Raw genomic sequence first — 22,622 nt, 5'->3', positions numbered from 1 at the left:
TATCGTATTATGATCTCCGACAAATGGCGATGAGAGGGAAATTCGAATATAAAATGTAAGGGGCGGAATGCTCCTTACAGAGAGATAACGAGTAAGAGAGAGTTCCTATGAAATTCCTCGATGAGAATTGGCGAGACTAATTGAAGAATGCAGGAGAAGTTACGTAGTTTCTTGAAAGATCTTTTCCAATTTCATGTAGACAGAATCAAAACTTTGAGTCTTTCAGGATGGGAAGTCATAAATTCTCAGTCAAGGAGAACCTCTCTCTCTCTTGCTGATATCGTACTCTTTTGCTCACTCGTCACTTCCTCTCTTTGTCTAGTATCATGAGGGCAGCACTGTTTAGCTGTGAAGCATCAACCAATCAGATTTCTCTACTTGTTTTATGCTATTAAGCTGGTTGCCCCCGCTTCGCTCACTAAGGTGAGGCACTACATACATACAATCTACACATATATCTATTCCTAAGGATAAAACAAATCTTATTAAGATTTCTGAAAATCCTATTTAATATTATCAACATTTCTAAGAAGTAATGAAATCTTCAAAAAAATCCTCATTCAAATATTAATTTACGCTAAATGTAATGTAGTACTGTAATGTAGTACTATAACACCAGATGTTAATTCATATTTCACAAAAATGACATATACAATATGTATCTATGTATATACCTATGTAATATTATGCTGACATATTGAATAATTATTAGTTGTATTTAAGCATTTCATTGGAGAATGTTTTCAACGCGCGTTTCAAATAATTATTTGTGCTCTAACAACATTCCTTAACATTAAACTGCAGAACAATGAAAATATATCACGCAAGCGCACTTTAGATTGACATGCATGCATACAAACATATATACGTACATTCATACAAGCTAACGTCATCACGTTAGGATTCATAGGCCGTTCTCGCTTTCCGATTGGTCCGTGATTTTCATTACTAACTCCTTAAGAAAGGTAGGAAGAACATTTTCATTAAGAAAAAATTTATATTCAAATCACCTCAGGAATCACCTGTCTCAAGGGCTTACAATTTACAACATTTTTGGAACATCCTATGTGTATCGTGTTTGACATGTACTTCGTATACATGTATGTGTTATGTATCTTTGTATGATCGTGTAGAAATGGCGTTTTCATGTAAACAGGCTTTGAAAGATTTTGGCGGTACACTATCAGCGTACATGTTCTGTTACTTGCGTGTGTGTAACGCATCCATGAAACTATGGGAAAACGTGTTCATTTGTAATTATCTCTAACATTACAAGTACATACATTCCTATTAGAGTTGTTACTGTTTAGTTGTAAGGAGCTCATATCTCGAGTTGAAAGACAGATTCTCGAGAGTTCAGTGAATTATTGGATTTAATTCACCATGATATCGGCTATCACAGCAAACACTGAGAGTTACGAGACAGAAAAACAAACACAGATTGACGATACAGGAAGGCATCAAATTCCAATAAATGATCACGTTAATAAGGAAAACAAGAATACAGGTAAACTGCTTAAACATTACTTGAAAGTATTATTACAACAATATTATTATTGATATGGTTAAATTGGCTTCTCATCAGTGAACGAAGCAACAACAGTTCCAGAAGTAAATAAAGATAGAAAGAAGCTTCGTAGTGGAAAATATGTAAATACAGATATTACAAGTTTGCACAGAGTTAATGGGAATGTTAATAAAAATGCATCACCTAAGCAAAAGAATCAATCTAAGAAACCTACCAAAAGAAAAAGTAATGCAGCTGAAGAATTGGAAGCCAAAACTCCTATGCTGGAGCAAAAAGAAAAAACGTTAGGAAATTGTGATAAGCTTGAAAATGAATTGAACCATGAACAAGTAGATTCTAGCGATGATCTTGAGAGCAATACTCTTAAGAAGACTAAGACGGAGGAGTGCAATGTGAATGCGGATGAATCAAAACCATTGCATCAAAAACCTATTAATATACATCAAAAATGTGAATATTGTTGTCAAAACCTGAACAGCCCTGATTTAAAGATATATCCAGGTCATCCCAATGGAGCAGTAGATGAACTTATCGGGCTAACAGATCCCAAATTATCTTTATTTACAGGAGAGGAAGCTACAGTTTATGAAGGTGATGAGAGACCACAGAATAAGTTAACTGACTTTTGGTAAGTCATTTTATGGTAGATACAATATACACATTTCTCTTGTTTTTGCTTTTTTATTGCCGATGAAGTTGCATTACATGTTAAATGACTCATTATTCAACTTTTTATTTATAGTGTATATGATAAGAATGGACACTTGTGTGCTTTTGACACCGGCCTGGTTGAGAAAAATGTAATACTTTATTTTTCTGGTTTTATGAAACCTATTTATGAGGAAAATGCATGTCCAGAGGGTGGTGTGCCTACTAAAGATATGGGACCAATAAATGAATGGTGGGTATCAGGTTTTGATGGTGGAGAACTAGCTCTTGTAGGATTTACAACAGCATTTGCTGAATATATATTGATGGAACCTGCTGAAGCATATACACCATTCATGGATTCAGTAAAAGAAAAAATTTATATGAGTAAAATAGTTATAGAATTCTTATTGGATGAGATTAATCCTTCCTATGAAGATTTATTGAATAAATTACAGGTGAGTGTAAAAAAATGATGCGAACTATGTGCAAGGAATGTTGGACTTTTCTTAATTTCTCCTCTATTTTTCTTAGACGATAGTCCCTCCAAAGGGATTGTCTAGATTTACAGAAGATTCTTTATTAAGATATGCTCAGTTTATCTGTGATCAAGTCATTTCCTTTGATGCATCAGCAAGACCTGAGGATCCTTTATTAATTACAAATCCATGTATGAGAGCATTAGTAACACTTGCGGGTGTAACATTAAATAAACGAATTGCACTGCGTAGAATACAGCCAAGAGATCAAAAGAAGAAAATTGGATGGACAAAAGCTACAACTACAAAATTAGTTAAAAATATGTTTGAAACATTTTTCTCTGAACAATTGGCTACAAATAACGAAAAAGATGTATCTGTAGGTATTTCACATTTTTACGATAAATGAAATTCAGAGTACTAGATATAATGTTGTTTCAAATAGGGTCCTAAGAGACATAGATGTGGAGTCTGTGAAACTTGCCAACAACCAGATTGCGGAGCCTGTACTGCTTGTAAGGATATGATTAAGTTTGGTGGATCTGGAAAGAGCAAACAAGCTTGTAATAAAAGAAGATGTCCGAACATGGCCATTCAAGTAACGAACTTTAATAAAAGTCTATGAATATACATACACATAAAGTAAACAGTTGTTACAGCTTTATTTATTTTCCAGGAAGCTGACGATTCAGACCAAGAAGATGACGAGGTTAACGACGCACTAATGGAAAATACAAAGATTACACAGAAAATGATTCTGAAAGAATTCAAACATGTTGAAAAAGAAATCACGTGGATTGGAGAACAAATTATTGATGATGGACGTAGAACATTTTATAAGTCAGTTATGGTTGTTGATGAAGAGATAAAAATAAATGACTTTGTATTAATTGAATCGAACGATCCTACCGTACCATTGCAAATAGCTAAAGTCATGTATATGTGGGAGGACAAAACTGGGGCAAAACTATGTCATGCGAATTGGTTTAGAAGAGGCAGTGACACTGTACTTGGCGAAACATCAGACCCATTAGAAGTATTTTTACTTGACGAATGCGATAATGTTCCATTCACTTCTGTGAAATCTAAAGCTACCGTCATTTATAAAGCTAGTCCACAGAATTGGAACGAATTAGGTAAATACCCCATTTATTATTGAAGAACTTATTACATATTAATTACTAAATATTGGCGTCATTTTAGGAAACGCAGATTTACTACCAGAAGATGAAATACAAAATAAAGATGGAAAAACTTTCTTTTACCAAAAGCGATATACGCCTGAAACTGCTCGTTTTGAGGATCCTCCTCCTGATCCAGTCTGCCAACGAAAAGAAATTAGCCACCGATTTTGTCCTGCTTGTGTACGATTCACAACATTACAATGTTATTATACGCCAAAGGTATACAAAATAAGAGCACAACTCTTCTCTGATTATGTATTCAATTCTTAATGCAAAACCAATATTTGTTTCGTACAGGTCTTTGACAAAGAAGAAGAGAAGAACAGTAAAGAAGTAACATATAATGTTGTTAAATACAAAGGGGAGGAATTTAGAGTTGGTTCTGCTGTATTCATTTCGCCTACAGCTTTAAAATACAAATATACGTCTACATATCACATTAGTTCAAAGATAAAGAAAGGGAAGGTTGATGAGGATATGTATCCAGAATACTATAGAAAATCTTCTGATCACGTGAAGGGTTCAAATTATGATACACCTGAACCCTTCCACATCGGTTACATTAACTCGATATACGCAACAACCAATAATAAATTAGTTGCTTCGTCCGATATATGGATTAAAATAAACAAGATGTATCGACCAGAAAATACACACAAAGGTCTTACATTAATGCATCAAATTGATCTTAATATGGTGTATTGGAGCGATGAAGGTAAAAAATGATCATTTATTTTATGAACAAAGCAAGGAAATAAAGAGATTAATCAAACCAATTAAATTTTAACAGTTTGCAGCGTTAAATTTTCGGAGGTGGTAGGTAAATGTTATTTGGCTTGTTCAGAAAATTTAGATGGATCTGTGGAGGAATGGACCGCAGGTGGTCCAAATCGTTTTTACTTTTCTCAAGCTTATAATGCAATAGAAAAAACATTCGTTGATCCTCCAAATCGTGCTTTGAATATTGGGAAACCAGGAAAGGGAAAAGGAAAATCAAAGTGCAAAAATAAAACATTCGAGAACAATGATGCTAAAAAAATGATTGACAAAGCAGTAGATTACTGTAGTGTGCCAAAAAAATTGAAAACGTTGGATGTGTTTGCTGGTTGCGGCGGTTAGTATGAATATTAATGTGATGCAATTTATTTGATACTTGGTTTTTACTTAAACTTTATATTGTAGGATTATCCGAGGGACTGCGACAAGCTGGTATCGTAGATAATCGTTGGGCGATTGAGAGAGAAGAACCAGCTGCATGTGCGTATCGGCTCAATAATCCTGATACAACTGTTTTTTGCGAAGACTGCAATGTACTTCTGCAGAAAGTTATGAATGTAAGTTGCACGATTGAATATGTATAGTCCGAAAGAGATATAGTTATATTATATGTATATAAAATTGTGGTATATTCTTTACAGGGTGACGTTTTTGACAATAGTGGTCAACGTTTACCTCAAAAAGGAGAAGTAGAATTATTATGTGGTGGACCACCATGCCAAGGCTTCAGTGGCATGAACCGATTCAATTCGCGGCAATATTCGTTATTTAAAAACTCGTTGGTAGTGTCATGTTTATCTTATTGTGACTACTATAGACCGAAATACTTTATCATGGAGAATGTTAGAAACTTCGTGTCCTTTAAAAGAAGTATGGTTCTCAAATTGACATTGAGATGTCTTGTTCGAATGGGTTATCAGTGTACATTTGGTATTTTACAAGCCGGTAATTATGGCATTCCACAAACTAGAAGGAGGTATGTACAGCTAATTCATAAGAACTAAATTGTATATTTTGAGTAACATTTTAATTTTTGATTGTTATGGATCCAGACTAATAATATTAGCTGCTGCACCTGGAGAAACACTGCCAAAATACCCAGAGCCGACTCACGTGTTCAGCAAACGAGCGTGTCAATTAAGCGTTATTGTTGATAATAAAAAAGTATGTTATTATAATAGTTATACACAAATCATTTTTTTCGAATGAATTCGTTAATGTATTTTTATTTATAGTATTCATCTAATTGTGATTGGACGGAATCAGCACCGTACAGGACAATTAGTGTCCGTGATGCGATGTCTGATCTACCTAATATTAGGAACGGTTGGAGTAAAGAAGAGATGGCCTATGGGGACGAGCCAACGTCTCACTTTCAAAGAAAGGTGAAGACGAATTGTTCACAAGTTCAAATTTTGTAATGATAAAACTTACAAACTAGTTGACAAATTTACCGATAAACTAAACGCGCTGTGGCGTCATCTAATGTTTCTAAAAATATATCAGTAGTCGCTAATTTGTCTACAAATTTGAGCATTTTACCACTACGTATATTGGCGTAATTTTTATATTTTGCGTAACGGACGAATCACATGCCAGATTTTACATGTACTTTCTGACAAGGGCAGCAAGTATCGTTTGTTTTCTTTATTCGTAAGAATAAATAAACCTGTTTTGTATTATGTAAATGCAGGTCAGTCTCCTGAATTACAAAATTTTAGTCGAACTGATAGAAGAAAATAGAGTTGTAGTATTGGTACTGAACATGCTTGATAATCGGAATTGTACTAAATTTGGCTTTTATTTCTAGGTAAGACGTAAAGAACCAGATGCTATACTGCAGGATCATATTTGTAAAGACATGGCACCCCTAGTTGAGGCGCGAATAGCGCATATTCCAATCGCAAGCGGATCTGATTGGCGAGATTTACCAAACATTGCGGTACGTCTAGGTGATGGAACGTATTCCAAAAAATTGTAAGTATAATTCATCATTATGCTGCTGAGTGTAAACGAGAAAAAAGGTAGATACATTGACTAAATAATTTTGTCTCGTTCCAGAGAATATACTCATCACGATAAAAAAGCTGGTAAAAGTTCCACTGGAGCATTTCGTGGTGTCTGCAGCTGTTGTGCAGGCAAAGCTTGTGACCCGATGGCTAGACAATACAATACCTTAATTCCATGGTGTTTACCTCACACTGGAAATCGTCATAATCACTGGGCTGGGTTATATGGTCGATTGGAATGGGATGGTTTTTTTGGTACTACGATTACTAACCCTGAGCCTATGGGCAAACAAGGCCGCGTTTTACATCCTGAACAAACCAGAGTTGTAAGCGTAAGAGAATGCGCCAGATCACAAGGTTTTCCAGATTCTTTCCGCTTTTATGGAAACATACTTGATAAACATCGCCAAATTGGCAATGCCGTACCGCCGCCGTTAGGTGCTGCACTTGGCTTTGAGATTAGAAAATGTTTAACAACCGAGAGCACCGAGCAATTAGAGAAAAAACTAAACGGTTTTAGCGACTGATAGCAATGTTAAAGTAATGTTAAAAGTATTGATATTTATGATAAAGTATTGTATTGAATCTTAATGGTAGCACAATATGTTATAGATGTCTTTTTTATCTACATAAATTTACCAATACCTGTCCAGTAAAAATATGTAGATGCTTCCTTATACCATTTACGTGACCAAAAGTATTATGTGATGCATAATTATTATGCAATGTTATCAGTAGAAAGTGCAACATTTATTTTCATGTATAACTTTTAAATTGTGGGATCAGTATTTTAAATTACATCGGAAATATTAAATAATTATGTGCATGTCGTGTCAAAAACTGTTTTCGTGCAAGGACTCATTTGTAACAATTATCACGTCGTATGTATATATTGTACCTTTTTACAGTTATGTGTTAAAAATAAAATTGTTTATCAACATAGTTTTAGAAGAGAGATAACGACAAATAAAATGATTAAATAACACAAGGAATATTTATTGTGAAATAAAGTCTTTATAACAAAATCGCATGTCTTCAAGGAAATTATTTCTTTTCTACCATACACATTGTTTCTTTCTTGATATTCCATATAAATGAGAAGTTCTTTTGATTATTGTTATTATTATTTTTGAATGCATTCACAAATGAATTCTGTACCCATTCACAGCTGTTCCAGGCTTAACATGAGTCGGAATTCCAACGCAGCAATACATGCATTGCATGTCTGAATAACTTAAGCAATATTTAATAAATAGTTTGTTTAATATGTGGGCAGATACTATTTTAATAGTGTTTATCAGTATTTGTACTGCTTTGCTAGGAGAAGGTGTGGAATTACAAGCATTTTTGCGTTATTCTAATTAAGGTTATGCTTCATATTTTATCGTTATTGTTTTTCGATATAATTTTCAATGTTTATAGGTTTAACATGGCTAATGGTTTATCGAACAGAAAAGTATCAAAAATTGAAGGCTGAGGTGGAAAAACAAAGTAAAAAGTGTAAGTTTTTAAGTGATAATATTAATTGCAAAGTGGTTCCAGAAAAACCTGAGCGAATTGTTTATACGTGTGTTTAAATTGTTGAATAAAATTGATTTTAGTGGAAAAGATAAAAGAGGCGCATGGCGATTCATTGGACAAACAGCAAAAGAAAAAGATAGAACGAGAGGAGGAGAGATTAAAAAACAACAATAGGGACTTGTCTCTTGTGAAAATGAAATCAATGTTTGCAATTGGATTTGCATTCACAGCTCTTTTGAGTATGTTTAACAGCATTTTCGATGGCAGAGTTGTGGCAAGGTTGCCTTTTATTCCGATCAGTTGGATACAAGGTTTGTCACATAGGAACCTTCCTGGCGATGATTACACAGAATGTTCATTTATCTTCCTTTACATACTTTGTACAATGAGCATAAGACAGGTACATATTATTGTATATAATATTCCTTGTTAAAACAAAATTATTTAGTGGAGACATTATTTACAGAATATTCAAAAAATGCTTGGATTTGCACCATCCAGAACTGCAAGCAAACAAAGTGGAAGCATCTTTGGTCCTCCACCACAGCAATTTAAATAAAGTTAGTCAAATATTAAATTGATTACTACATATTTCATAATTATATAGTTAAATTTCGGTGAGGTGACATTATTCGATTTTATGAATGACTGTTATGCATAAACATTTCATTACGTGCACATTGAAATTAAAATATAAAATGTATGTACTTTATATGTATATAGTAAATTATGAATATATTTAGTTCATATACAATAAATATATATTTAATACTGGTATATGTTCTTCCTTTAATTAATTTTACATAATACAATGTACTCATAATTTTTATAGAACATGAATAATTGTGAACTCTGCCGAACATAAGAAATATATGGAGAATATAACAATAAAACATAAAAAAGAAAACACAGATTTTGTATAAAAGTCGAAAGATGAAAAGGAAGATTTAAAAATGATGTAGAATGACAATAAAATGAAAGGGAGCCTTTCTGTGTTGGTATATTAATGCAGCATGTTTTTTTAGAAAATAATTATTGATTTATATATTCCATCAAGCAGCTCTTATACAACAATCAATGTTATATACAAACGTAACGATCAATCATATACAAAAAATAACCACTACCTTCAATTCGTAAAAAATATTTAATACAATAATAGTGTATCGGCCATCCGTTATCATGGAACGCAAATTCAACGGATCACCGAAAATGCGCTCTATAGATCACGGATCACTTCATTAAATTATACGTACACAGTTTTTACTAAAAATTGTTGCCATCCTTTTTATATTATTACATACCATTTAAGCCTAAAACAGTCTCTTGTTATTAGAACTAGCGACATTTTTTATACAAAATGATACAATTATGATATTTACAATAGATCTACATATACGACTAAATGTGAGACATCTTAAGTTAATAAAAAGTTATTTAACTTGTTATTTGAACTTTTGGTGTTACAATGTTCTGTTGTATGTTACGCGTAATTCGTCTTAATAGCAACCTCGATCACACAGATTTGTTGTCATTAGTAAAAAGCGAGTGTACACCCATCTGACAATCTCGCAAGACAAATGCTCATTAAATTGGAATTTTACACTTTTTAATCCATAACGTCACACACGTTGAAATCACTAGTTGTCATGCCAATTATTTTTATTTCAACATATTCTCGGCAGTGGCTACTGTCTGTATACCGTGAACGTAAAAGGAAGACGTAATAAAAATTTGTAGTATTTTTTCAGTTGTTTTAAAGTTGCGATCTTTTACCAAATTATAATAAAATGCAATGTATCGTAGGAACCTCTCGCCGTCCAGCAGCCGATGAACCTATATATCATTCTTTTTACATTTTCATTAAAAATTTTAAGCAGTTTCTGTTAATGAAATCCTCTGCCGATGATGTTGGCGAGTAAATAAATTTGTCATGTAGTATTCAATAATATTTTACCTCCTACATAACTTAATCCAAACAAATCGAGAATTATTAGAGTATCATTTGAATTCGTGAAAATATAACTGTACAAATCTTATTTGATGCATTCAAATTTCTTTGATAGCATTGTTATTAAAAAATTGCACATTATTATTGATTATCGCGTCCGACGCGTGTCTCTCGATTGAACAACGTTCTTATCTCTATACGATCATCCATTCTAAAAAGTTCCTTCGCATAGAATGAATGCTTATATCACTTTACTGCGAAATTGTAGTCGATTCCTGGGTTATTTGAACACCTCTCAAAATGGCGGACAGTTTACTCCGGGATGAAGGTATTGACACTTATCACCGACTCGACAGTAGCCATTCTTTGAAAATTGTCTGCACACCGGCGGCTGTTTCCCACTTCCCCTCCATCCGCCACCACCACCTCTCCATCCACCTCTTCCAGGTGGTCCCCCACCACCTCTGTACCAACCAGGCCCAGGTACTCCTCTACCTCTACCATGCATTGGGCCACCACCTCTAGGACCTTGAAAGTTCGGTCCAGGTCCGTACATGGGACCCGGTGGGCCTTGGAAGTTGTTTGGATTCATATTATTGAAGCCCATATCTTCCGGTCCCATCATTCCATAGCCCTCTTGTTGTTGATTGTACATAGGTGGTGGTCCCATCATTCCAGGCGGTACCATCGGACCACCCTCCATACCTGGTGGAAACGCGTTAGGCATATTCCCCATAGGGTTCATACCCATGCCATCAGGTACAACAACTTTTCCATCTCCCGTCCTCCAGCCTCCGCCTCCCGCAGGCATTGGTCCACCCATTTCAGGTCCTAACGGTCCCATGTGAGCAGGTCCCATCATTTGTTGAGACATTTGAGGCATTGGACCCATCGTTGTTGGAGGACCCATAGGCGTCATGACTGGCTGTTGGTTATGGGAGAACGTTGGATAATGGAAGTTTGAAACTGCTGGTACTGGAGGTTGTAACTGCGGTTTCGGTTCTGGCCACGCCATGGAAGTAAAGTCTTTCTCACTTTCCTTGTTTCCGGTGAGATCATCTAAAGGAATGATTTTTGGATCGCTATATACATGATGGCGTTCTTCATCAGGTTCTGCCGCAGAGTCTGGGATCCTGTAATCAAAACGCATTTGTAAATTATTATCATTTTTTATAGGACAACAATTACTAACAAAAATATATTATGTGAGACTCGTATCAGAGAGTACGATTCATGTGTGAAACCGTTCAATGGTTCGGAGTTCCTAATTGTTTAATGTAGCATGTACAGTATAATTCACGCGACCACAAAAATCAATAATGCTCGCGTGTGTCTACATGCGGAGTATATATTTAAAAATATTTTAAATAAATATTCGTTAAAGATAATAATTAATATCTAGTATGCAGTTCTAAAAATCAGTTCTTACATGCTCCGGTTGAAGTATAATGCTTGTAAAATGCCTTTCTCCCGAGCATATTGGATATCTTTTTCTCTGCTATCTTTTCCAGATTCTACCAAGGCTGGAGGTAGATCGATCGAAATTAAAGGTTTCCATCTCGTTCTTTCTTCCATCAAGTCCTCGTTACCTGTGGATTCGCGTATATCATTAATTTTATTATTATTAAATTCAACACTATAATTAAAATATCATTAAATTCATAGCCCGACGACTCACTTAATTTTCTGGCCATCTGGAATGCTTCTCTTTCGTTCTGTTTCTCCATTTGTTTCATATCGGTGAACGTTTTCGTCACATTTACCCTTTCCGTCTCGTCCAACTCGAAATAACGCACCGATTCCAAGTCCGTTTTCCATTTCAGTACTTTCTTCGGGCCTTTGCGTTTCTGATGCAGCAAAACGCTCCTCAGTCCGTCGACATAACGGATTTCCGGATAAGAACCAGCGTTTTCTTTTTTCGATGAATCGGATACGGAAGAATCTTCCGGCGAATCGGAAGTTTTCTCATCCATATCGTCTTCGGGCGTCGGCGCTGATGGGTAATACGCAATATTAGAAATAAGTCAGTATAATAATAAGGTACATTAATAAAATAAAATTAAAAATCTTACTGTTACTTCCAGTCTCGTCATCAATATCCGATTTGAATATCATATTCTCTTTCTGGTCGTCCGCCTCCTCTTTCTCTTTTCTACCTTCGTCATCCGAATTATCTTTCTCCTTTTCCTTGTCCTCATCTGTTTCAAGAGTATCCTGATAAAACTGTAAAGAAACAATATTCTTAATTAACTCTTTTCAAATTATTCTAATAAATTTAGTCGAGTACTACCACGTACCTTAAAGTTAGGCTTGACAACTATAGGTGATTTTTCATCGGCACTTTGTGGTGAGGTGGGTGGAGGTGTAACATCTCGATTATCGTTAATGGCAGTCTCCTGTTTCTTGGCTTCCGTGGGACCGTCCTTTGTAATCGAGGTTCTACGTTTCCTCTTCCGCGGTTCTTTGCTCTTCGTTGACGCCGTCAGAGCATCCATAAACATATCGCTTTCTTGCAATATCATTGCTGGAAAAACAATTTAAATACGCTTATAGTCAGAATAAAAATAAAATGGAACACATTTATCTGTTACTTCAATTATACAATTAAAAACCGACACTGCATGAATCACTCGAATTTTAAGGACCACAAGTCATTAATTAATAGTAAAAACAGCTGTATGTATCAAAACGAAATGTACCAATCTTGTTTAAAAAATTTCATTTTGTCTAAAACGACAAAAACAGTTTGCATTTACAATCCTTTTAAATTCGAATGCGACACGCTGAAGTTTGGAATCATCTGGAATATGACTCTTTAATGTTCGCTCAAATCTGCAAAAAATCATTTAAATTGTACATTTAAACAACAATGACTGGTGGATGGCAATCCGCAAGAACTCTGAAAAAAAAAACATTTTTTCATTCCATCAAACGCGTCCAGGACGAAACGAAAAGTCTGTAAATAACGGTAAAGATAATCATTGCTTTTAAAAAAATTGGAGAAAGCGACGCTTCAAAATGTAGAAGAACGAAGACATGATAATATATCAATTCATCAAGAAAGTGAATCTTCAAAAATAAAAAGAAAGCGAGAGTCGGTGACGCGATCCAGAGTAACTGCACTCAATGCCGAAGTTAAATTCGGCTATTGCGTAATTATGCATTCGGATGCGAAATACTGTCCTATTACACGATTTCCGTGACGAATGGCAAATAGAATGTTCCAAGTTTTGAACTGGACGCGAAAGAATGATATAAATAATGCGCGCGTGTTTACAATAGGGTCTGTTTGTTCAAAGCTCTTGGACACGCGAGTAATAAGAACGGTAAACATCGATCCAGAAAACGTGAATCCATTTAATACAATATCTATCCGATTTTCTTGGCTGTTGACGCTATTGATCGTATATGGAGATCGACTCCAAGAAGAAAAGAAGAAGGAGCTAGATCGTACCAAAACGTCTCGATACGTATATCGGTTTAACTTTACACGATTACTTCATTATCAATGTATTAATTGCTGTGCAAATTGCAGCTGTGTCTTCACGACTACGTTTCGATAACGGAAACAATGAGTTTCTTGTATAATTCAATCAATAATCGATAATATCTCCAAACTTTTCTCGTGAATTTTGTTCTCTTCATCTATCTCTGCGGTAAATCTCTGTTTCTACGTCAGTCAAAATTCAAATAGATCTTTTTGGGAAAATTTAAAATCAATATACGAGGACGAAATCGTTTCAATCGGCAAACTCTTTTTTTTACGACGTTCCTTGAGAGTTCAAATGATGCGCAACAATAACGAGAACCATTGTTATGCACGGAAAGTGTCAAAAGCACGATTTATCAATGGATAATGTGTCACAAGATAATCGTGTATAAGTGTTCTTTTTTTAACGAATTCGACAAGTGATAATAATAAACTGGGGAATAATATACGGGTTTCATTGTACGGCTCCAATTTTATTTCCATCAAGCTCTCTAGAGTTATAGTTACGTTTACTTTGCTCTAAACGCGATGCAAATCATTGAGTGTACCCTTAGCGCATTTCTTTATGTAATAATAGTAGCGTACTTGCTTTTTCAATATCACTTTTCGTGGAATATCTTATCAAAGGACCCTTTTCTGCAATTTAATTGTGCCTTCAAATGCTAGCACAAACAGCAAATTTACGCAAATTCTTTCGACAGTATATTGCTATAAAAACAGGTACGTTTCTTTCCTTCCATTTTAGTATTGTCATGTTCGATTATCTCGAACGTTAAACAATTCAAGAACTTTATAGTCATCTAAACAAATACGAGTACACAGATTATAATTAAACGACGCTAAATGTGTACAAGAAATAATTTACAAATATCAAATCTATATATTTCAGTACATCGAACTTAACAGGACTACTTCAAATCCTTCTTTCATCATACAATCAGCAAGAAATATAAAAATCAATGAAAATGAAAATAGCTCTTAATTTCAGATAATACTATCTCAAATTGCATAGGAACGAGTTAATGTGTTTCTATTTCGTAAATTAAAAAAAGAATCATCTCTTTCATAATACAATCAACAAAATATAAAAATTTATGCAAAATCATTCATTATCTCGACTACTATAAAGCTTCTATTTTCTATATAAGTAATTGAAAAAACAGTAACAAAACGTTTGGTTGGATGGTAAGTAGCTTTAACAGTAGAGCTACGGGTGCGCGCGCGGAGAGTTTTAAATCACGTTCGAATCCCTGTTCGAAATTCAAACGGGAGGATCAGGGACCGCATAACGATAGAATAACGTGTTCTCTCGCGTTGCGCCGCGGATGTGAATACGTTGAACGGTTAATACATCACGCGTGTAGCGTAATTCAACTGCTACGGGAAACAGAGAGACTGGGATCTCCGTACGCGATTGCAGGCGCGGACACCGTCGCAAAAACATCGGCCCCCGGCTCATTCCGCGCGGAGTGGAGCGGAAAAGTGCGTCGTTGCGCAACTCCGTCTCGTAATTCCCGTCCATCCTTCCTCTCGCGTCTAATTCGAACCGGCAATTCTCAAATCCAGTCTTTCTCGGCGGACGAAACAGCGCGAGTCCTTGAATTCAAAAAGATATTTACACGAGATTATACAATTTCTCTCGGTTGCAGCTTGTTTTAAGCAAAGAATCTTAGCCGCGTACCTCTTTTTCTGTAACTGCGCTGCACGATAGCTAAGGCGGATCGGTTACGGAGAATTATCATAGTACTGAACTTTTTTCATGAAAAAATAGCCTGAGCGTAAATTATACTTTCTCGAGGAAACTTATGAGCTGTTCTTTTCTCTGTTGCGAAAAGTCTCTTTTCAGCTGTATTCCAAGTCAAATGAACGCGATTCTCTGCGTTATTAAAGTACTCAGTTCTACAGAACGGTATTTGAAAGGACCACTTTTTTAAGCTGCGTGAAAGACAACTACGATTATATCGTTTCTATTTCCCATGTCTTGCTCTCTCTATGCTTTCCAATAAATGTTCCCTTTTCCACCCCTGATTGCGAAATCCGCGACCACTGGCAAGGAAGGTAACTTCTTCGCCGTGTCGACGTCGTCACCGGAAATAGACGATTACATGTCGTGTAAGAAGAGGCCCGTTGATCCTAAGGGGCGGCTTGCTCGAGGTCGCCAAGTCGATACGCAGCATCGGATTTCATGCATGTTTCAGGAGTGCTTTTCATCCACGAGATTCCATACTTATTTCTCTCAAATTGAACTTCCTCCAAACGTCGTGCCACATATCTTTCTTTTCTCCACTCGTTTTTTTCATTTACTCATCCGAAACACACTACTTTGCTTTCTCCCTGTCTCTCGCGCTCCCACTTTCTCTCTAATCTATCTCACACGCGCACGGTCTCTCTCTCTCTCTCTCTCTCTCTCTCTCTCTCTCTCATCGTTCTTTCGCACTCTCTTTTCCCCTTTCTCTCTATCTCTCTAGCAAGCTCTCATCATCAACATTCTTTCTCGCTTTCACAAGGATATCTCGGGACTGATGCGCCCGAAACAAATTTCAATTCTCTCTGATGAACGCACGAACGTATTCGAATGATTCTGCAAATCCACTGTGAACTAAACAACAAATACAAATTTGAAAATAACGCTTAAAAGAATTCTTTTCCCTTGTGCGGCACCGTTCGAAATGATGTCATAACGTCCAGCGCATCTTCTTAATTGCTAGTCGAATGTGATAGCGTTGGGCAAGAGGGAGGCCTAAAGGAAATCTAAAATGCAGTCTAAGGACCAAGCACAGGGACAACGCTCCGCGTCGTCGTGCATTTATAAGAAAGTAATGATAATTAAAAAATGCATGCAACAATTGCCACTCATGTACTAATAATCGCGATTTACTTCCAGCGTTACGTAAAAGCGGATCTGGATGGACGACATCATTTTGAGCGGGTCAACGTATAGTCTTGCACTTCCGGTTTGTGCGATTAGTCACCGAGAGGATGGAAATCTGGATGGGCCCACGGTATGAGTGTTTGCTTTGATCAAGCATTCAAGTGAGCGAGATGTATAGCAGAAACCCAAGAGTTAAATATTTCCAGATTTCTGATCAATTTATTTAAAATGCTTAATAGGGTGTACATGTACAAGGGAAGAAGTATGGACAGACAAGAGTTTGGCATTGTCTCCTTACCTAAGTAGATTAGTAATATCCGGTTGGTGACTTCTATTCGGTGTATCGTTCGTCGATGAACGGTACAGAAACACACACCCCGAAAATTCTATCGGATAACAACACACGGCTTTTTAATTTTATGCAAGAACAAAAATTTAAAAAAATTCAGAATAAAATTACCAATCGAAGAAACTGCCGCGATTTCTTGAATGTTGCTTAGCCGAGATAAAGTCTACGTTTTAATTAACGTAATTTTCCGTAACCACACTCCGGGCACTAGATTTTATTGAAAAGTTTCCGATACGTACGATTTAGTTAATAACGAAGATTACCTGCTGAATCTTCTTAATATAGGAAATAAATCGACGCTCAAAGAGACGATCCTAATTGTCTTCGTTCTTCTAACACGACGATTAATTATCAGGACAAGGCACGTGCGATCCATTTTCGATCCACTTCCACGTGGCTCGTGCGATACAGGTTTTCTTTTACCTTCTATAAGCTCTAATAATTTTTAGGAATGTAATACAGACAGGGTTCTATTGTATGATAATATAAACTAATGTAACTGTGGCCTGGAAGAAATTCTGCGTTAATAAAAGAAGTAAAAACTGCACGAGTACCGTCAATTGTAAAATATCAATGCTTGCGCAATATATAGAAAATATATAAGTTATTATAGTTTGCTCATCTTTCTCCTGGAGCCATCCACCTGCAAACTCAATATTAAGAAGTTAGTAGTAGCACTTGTAATAGAGAAAACTGATGTTCAAAGACTACCAACTATTAAGATTGAAAACAGATTTTACAGACTTTCTACTTTTCATGATTTACATCTACAATATTAGTATTGTTTTAGCTATTATATTAATTATACTAAATATACATTGACATTGAATTGCAGTGCATACTCTCTTCTTTTATATCATAAAAAATAAAAAGTTTCTATAAGTACTTTCATTATAAGATGATATATTGTTAAATTACACCTGAACAAATTTTATCATTCTAAAATTTCGTATCAAATGGGCACGTTCATATGTATAAAGAGAAAATATCGTGAAATTATTTAGTCTCAGAACATCAGTGTGAAACAAGATTTTTAAGATACATTCCTTTTTCCCTAAAGAATTTAATAATTAAAAAAATATATATGTGTAAATTGTAAAAGGAAATTTTTAAGCATAGTATTTGAAAGACTGAATGATACTTACGTTTTGGTTTTGGTGGTATCAACTTAATGCCTCCCTTCTTTTCTTCGCCTGGAGGTGTGGTTGGTGAGTCCAAAGATAACTTAGCCCGTTTATCTGCTGTTGGGATAGCTTCTCTAAGCGGGGACGGCCTCTTCAGAGCAGGTAATTTTTGCGGTATGACCTTTTTCTCAATGATAGGATTTGGTTTTTTTGCTGATCTTGGTGGTGGAGGTTTTACTTCTTCCTCTAAGCCGGTAGACCTGAATTTGGAGTTAAACGTTTTCACAGTCTTTGGCCGTGTCGTAGAATCCTGAGAATTTTTCCTACTCTCGATAGAAATAGAAATATTTTTCTTCTCCGGGATTGCAGCAACTTTCTTCGAATCAGTCTTATTTTCTTTAGAGCTGTCCCTAGAATCCGTAGACGACTTCCTTACAGCCGCATCCCCTGATTTCTCTTCTTCAGACTTCTTTTTCGGTATTTTTCCCAACTTGGAGCTCAAAGCCTGCCCTTGCACTTTCTCCAATGTTGCTTTATCTTTCTCTGCTTGGTCCTTCTTCTGCTTTTCTTTCTCTTTTTCCTTGTCAGATTTACTTTTACTGGAGCTGCTATGTTTACTGGATGAATTGGATGAATGATGCCTGTCCTTGTCCTTGGAAGACTTATCCTTGGAACTAGAGCTTTTTGAACTACTACTACTAGAACTAGAACGATGACTACTAGACTTTGATGTGGAACTAGAACGATGCGAACTGGAACTCGAGGTATGCTTAGAAGAACTTTTGGAGGATGAAGAACTATGATGATTTTTCTTGTCTGAACTACTAGACTTTTTCTCATCTTTTCTCGAAGAGTCCCGATTTTCTTTATTACTAGATTTACTACTTTCACTACTAACAGTGTCTTTAGAGTCTTTATTTTCTTTACTTTTAACAACGTCCACGTCGCCAGTGTCCGTGGAATCTATTACAGTCTGTTTCACTTCACTCGAATCTTGGTCTAATTTTTCAGAATCTACAATATCCGTTTTACAGTCTTGACCACTGACTACACCATCACTGAGTTCTGTAGACTCTACTCCCTCTGTTATCTCCTTCACAGAAAGCGAGTCATCTACATCTCCATTAATTTCTACATTTGTACTATTCGCATTTAAAACACTACTAATATTCGCAGCATCAGGCTCCACTTTTGTGAGAATCTGTTTGCCTTCACGAATCGTAATCTTATACACAGGAATTGGAGATTGTGAAGATGTAGATACCACAACAAATGCTGGCTTTTTCGATTGCTGTGAAGATAATTGCTGTTGAATTTGCACTTGCTGAGGTTTGCTAACAACCTGCAGTTGCAAGGGTTGCACGGTTGTCCTTTCTTGTGTCTGGTGTTGTTCTTGTATTTGTGGCTGCTGCTGAATGTGAGATACTGCAATAGATGGCGAGGAATTCGAAGTAAACTGTAGATCCTGCACATGCACTGTTGCACTTTCTGTGCCATCAGAAACTTGCTGAATACCACATTGAATGGAATACTGTTGCTGCTGCACTGATACAATATTCGCTCCGAGAGTTCCAGAGTTTTGCACTGGGACAGTCATGATTTGTGCTGGCACAGAATTCGGAGCAGCTTCTCCCTTCACTATTTTCAGCCATTGTTCTACCAATCGACTTGCCAGAACTCTGACCCCCTGATGACTACCTTCTTTTGACAGCCCCTTGATCAACTTTGGACAATTGTTGCTTTTTAATCTTTCAATATCTACTGGACATAACAGTAGAAGTTCAAGTAATTCTTGAATGAGAGCCCAATTTTTTGCAAGAATACCATCTGTAAGCCACATGTGAATGAGATTCCAGCCTCCAGCACCCATAAATCTAAAAACACATGAAATAGTCCAAGTTTTAAGCTATCCCATAATGCAATACATTCTTCAAAGATTTGGTAATAGAACGTATTATAACTGTAGCTTGTGGGACTCGCATCAGTGAGTACGGTCTATATGTTCAACCGTCCAATGGTTCAGAGTTCCTGTATCTTTACTTTAGCATGCATTTTATTCACACAGTAATACAAATAATGAGTACCCGTGTGTGTCTCCATGCAAAATAAATTCCATTTTATATATTATATTAATTTGAAATATTATGAAATTGAAATTTATACTCACTGACTAAGTAAATCCGTGTTTGTAGTTTTCAATATTTGTATGTATATGCATTTTGAAACAAGCTTTTTCGAGAACTTTGTCATTAAATTGGCTAACCGATGAACTTCTTCTTTACTTTTAATACCTCCAGTTGGCCCCAGTAAAACACTAAGACATTTTAGTAAAGAAAGAGGATCTATACGTGGCTGAAAAATATATGCACAATCTTAAATATTTCTTTGTTTATCAGACAACTACTATTTTGAAAAAATCCTACTTCATTGATATTTCAGAAAATTACGTTATACTGTACACCAATTCAATACTTGAGTTCACTTAAAACAACAGAAAGTTTTTACATAGAATTACTGATTAAAAGACTCGTAACATTAATTATTTAAATTTAACCTCTACTAAAAAGCATAAAATTTTATATAAATTTTAAATCCACAGAAAGTTATTATATAAATTAGAAATCGTATATTACGTAAGCATTGCATGAATTAAATGAACCAGTAAAACTTTCGATCGTAAAGAACTAAAACAAATATTGCATAGAAATGGAAACTAATTCAGAAGCATTAGGATCGATTACCTTCCCCATTTCAATACTCAGACGTGAGTATCATAAGTGCATATTAAATAAATTTTAGAAAAACCAACATTGCACTACCAAAATATTCGTATTGTACGATCATTGAAAGTTCGCGATGCCAGAAATAGGATACGAGGTCATGTTAAGTGAAGGTTATTGATCCTACCGCTCTCCCCCACCCTTGACAGTCACTGCAATTCTAAGTACATGGCGCCCTCTCTTAAAAAACTCGCGAAGCACAAGGAAAGTAAATTAATTTTAATAAATTCGACTTACCATTTTGATGTTATTCTGGACGATCTAGCGCATATCGAAGTACAAACATAGGATCATGTCGTAAATCTGTAATAAAACACAAAGATACTCGGGTTTTTTTTTGTGGGTAGAAATCGTAACGGTAAGTTTGTCGAAGGCCGTGCGTAACGCGTTATATCGCCATATTGTCGAACATTCTCACGAACATAAAGAGATAGGTAAGAAAACCTTGTACGTTCTACGGATGAAAGAAATTTAAAAAAAATTACTTTCATAACCAAATGATTTACCTAGGTCTACAATATATTTTCACCCGAAATCGCTCGCGATTACTAATCTCTTCAGACGCTTTTCTATCCTCATCGTTCTTTCATTATACTGTTCAAAAATCGTTAATGTCGCGGATCTGAAACGGCAATTGTCGAAAAGACTTTCGTACCGAATCTTTCGCCTATTTAATTTGCGCTATTATTCATTCCCTAACGAGGAAGAACTTCGAATACTAGAATTAAGCAATTGAAAGCTACAAATACGAAAATTATCGATACGAGATGTAAGCTCCTCCAGTCAACGGTGCTCACCCGATGGTCAACTGGCAGATTCCTTCCTGCGCAATACTTCCGCGCATATCCCACCCAGAATGATTATACAATCGACCAATCGTGTCTCGAAACTCTTTCAACGTCGACCAATAATTGCCACGACCCCACCCCATCACTTGACATCATCACCAAGCAACTTCTATTTATAGCACACCATGATCGTCCATTTGTGCTGCATCAAAATTCTTTTTATACCGAGGTGTAAAATTTTCTTATGCATATACTGTCACTAACACTTTTAGATCATTATCTCTTGTTACCACACGTACAATTTCGAAATGTAACATATATCTTGCATGCAATTAACTAGTACAGAAGCTCGACAGATCCGACAATATGTCCATGATGTTACGTCACTAATGTATTAATTATTTCACCTTTCTGTAGGCCTCTAATGCTTTGTGAATTAAATCCCTTCTATCTTTTATTATATCCATTACCATGGATTTTTGCTTACGAGTGTCGTAATGCGTAAAGAATAAAAGAACTGTACCACCCCCTAACAATCATTCCAAAATTAAACGGTGTTAAAAAAGAATATAAGGCTTCGGCTTTTTTGAACGACAGAAAAGCCACTCACATTTGATTAACAATTAAATCCTTTTTATGGAAAATAAATGTTCACAGCGGTGCATAAGAAATTGTGCATTTCTTATACACGAAAACGATGCAGCCCTATGGTTCGTTGAAAATGGACAACGCATTCGGCAAATACTATAAGATTGTCCAGAATCCGCAAGAATCTTCCTGCCGATCTGCCATCTGCAATCAAACATTGTTTAAATTTTACTTTTATTACCTTATTGTTGATTTTCTTGTAATATCTTGTCAAACAATTCCAACATTTACTTTTAACTAGAGTAAAATTATCCTCACCTAACTACGTAGAATCTGCTGTTACGTCCGAACCGGAAACATCCTATTCTCTTGAAATGAGTCAAATGTCTATTTGTTTCACGCATACTATATTATACAATTACTTGCTACCGTTAATGTTACATGCATTATAATAAAAAGCTAAATATTCTTTATTTAATTGCTTGTAATTGTTAAAATAAAAACAAAGTTCAATGCAAAGAAGTATTTCAAACA

At 35.7% G+C, this 22,622-nt stretch overlaps 3 protein-coding genes across 9 annotated transcripts; 2 read left to right on the top strand and 1 right to left on the bottom strand.

Annotated features, from left to right (window-relative positions):
- The first annotated feature begins 1,175 nt into the window (after positions 1-1,175).
- LOC117220317 (DNA (cytosine-5)-methyltransferase PliMCI) lies at positions 1,176-7,650 on the top strand. Its single transcript, XM_033470181.2, has 15 exons — positions 1,176-1,507; positions 1,586-2,156; positions 2,271-2,634; positions 2,711-3,034; positions 3,101-3,253; positions 3,332-3,791; positions 3,859-4,058; positions 4,137-4,554; positions 4,630-4,953; positions 5,022-5,173; positions 5,258-5,592; positions 5,669-5,780; positions 5,852-6,001; positions 6,427-6,593; positions 6,678-7,650. Exons 1-15 carry the CDS (start codon positions 1,384-1,386, stop codon positions 7,150-7,152), a joined length of 4,329 nt encoding a protein of 1,442 aa, XP_033326072.2. The 5' UTR covers positions 1,176-1,383; the 3' UTR covers positions 7,153-7,650.
- A 129-nt stretch (positions 7,651-7,779) lies between these two features.
- Positions 7,780-8,923, top strand: LOC117220320 (calcium load-activated calcium channel). Its single transcript, XM_033470189.2, has 4 exons — positions 7,780-7,952; positions 8,048-8,125; positions 8,227-8,546; positions 8,613-8,923. Exons 1-4 carry the CDS (start codon positions 7,892-7,894, stop codon positions 8,703-8,705), a joined length of 552 nt encoding a protein of 183 aa, XP_033326080.1. The 5' UTR covers positions 7,780-7,891; the 3' UTR covers positions 8,706-8,923.
- Positions 8,924-9,274: 351 nt separating this feature from the next.
- PNUTS (Phosphatase 1 nuclear targeting subunit) lies at positions 9,275-22,528 on the bottom strand. 7 transcript variants are annotated; one of them, XM_076525615.1, is made up of 11 exons: positions 22,407-22,528; positions 22,111-22,292; positions 21,510-22,029; positions 20,950-21,015; positions 20,100-20,284; positions 17,954-19,806; positions 12,395-12,621; positions 12,170-12,320; positions 11,776-12,090; positions 11,527-11,686; positions 9,275-11,230 (listed from the first exon to the last, which is right to left on the bottom strand). In XM_076525615.1, the coding sequence occupies exons 4-11, from the start codon at positions 20,950-20,952 to the stop codon at positions 10,393-10,395; spliced, it is 3,732 nt and encodes a 1,243-aa protein (XP_076381730.1). In that variant the 5' UTR covers positions 20,953-21,015; positions 21,510-22,029; positions 22,111-22,292; positions 22,407-22,528; the 3' UTR covers positions 9,275-10,392. The 7 variants fall into 7 exon arrangements, with proteins under 7 accessions (XP_076381730.1, XP_033326074.2, XP_033326075.2 ...); XM_033470183.2 differs by lacking the exon at positions 21,510-22,029; XM_033470184.2 differs by lacking the exon at positions 21,510-22,029 and having other exon boundaries at positions 22,380-22,434.
- Positions 22,529-22,622: the final 94 nt, after the last annotated feature.

The sequence above is a fragment of the Megalopta genalis genome, chromosome 12 (genome assembly GCF_051020955.1).
Source record: "Megalopta genalis isolate 19385.01 chromosome 12, iyMegGena1_principal, whole genome shotgun sequence".
Lineage (NCBI taxonomy): Eukaryota > Metazoa > Arthropoda > Insecta > Hymenoptera > Halictidae > Megalopta > Megalopta genalis.
Note: the sequence above shows the minus strand (reverse complement) of the source record. Positions and strands in the feature narration are given on the sequence as shown.

Excerpts from the sequence above, each read along its gene's own strand:
- LOC117220317 (XM_033470181.2), top strand. The coding sequence starts at position 1,384 with ATGATATCGGCTATCACAGCAAACACTGAGAGTTACGAGACAGAAAAA. Across the intron at positions 4,059-4,136 it reads AATGTTATTATACGCCAAAG|GTCTTTGACAAAGAAGAAGA; the intron begins GTATACAAAATA and ends TGTTTCGTACAG. Across the intron at positions 4,555-4,629 it reads GGTGTATTGGAGCGATGAAG|TTTGCAGCGTTAAATTTTCG; the intron begins GTAAAAAATGAT and ends AAATTTTAACAG.
- LOC117220320 (XM_033470189.2), top strand. The coding sequence starts at position 7,892 with ATGTGGGCAGATACTATTTTAATAGTGTTTATCAGTATTTGTACTGCT. Across the intron at positions 7,953-8,047 it reads TACTGCTTTGCTAGGAGAAG|GTTTAACATGGCTAATGGTT; the intron begins GTGTGGAATTAC and ends CAATGTTTATAG. Across the intron at positions 8,126-8,226 it reads GGAAAAACAAAGTAAAAAGT|TGGAAAAGATAAAAGAGGCG; the intron begins GTAAGTTTTTAA and ends AATTGATTTTAG.
- PNUTS (XM_033470182.2), bottom strand. Across the intron at positions 12,622-17,953 it reads GATACCACCAAAACCAAAAC|CAATGATATTGCAAGAAAGC; the intron begins GTAAGTATCATT and ends TTGTTTTTCCAG. Across the intron at positions 12,091-12,169 it reads TGACGAGACTGGAAGTAACA|CGCCGACGCCCGAAGACGAT; the intron begins GTAAGATTTTTA and ends ATTACCCATCAG.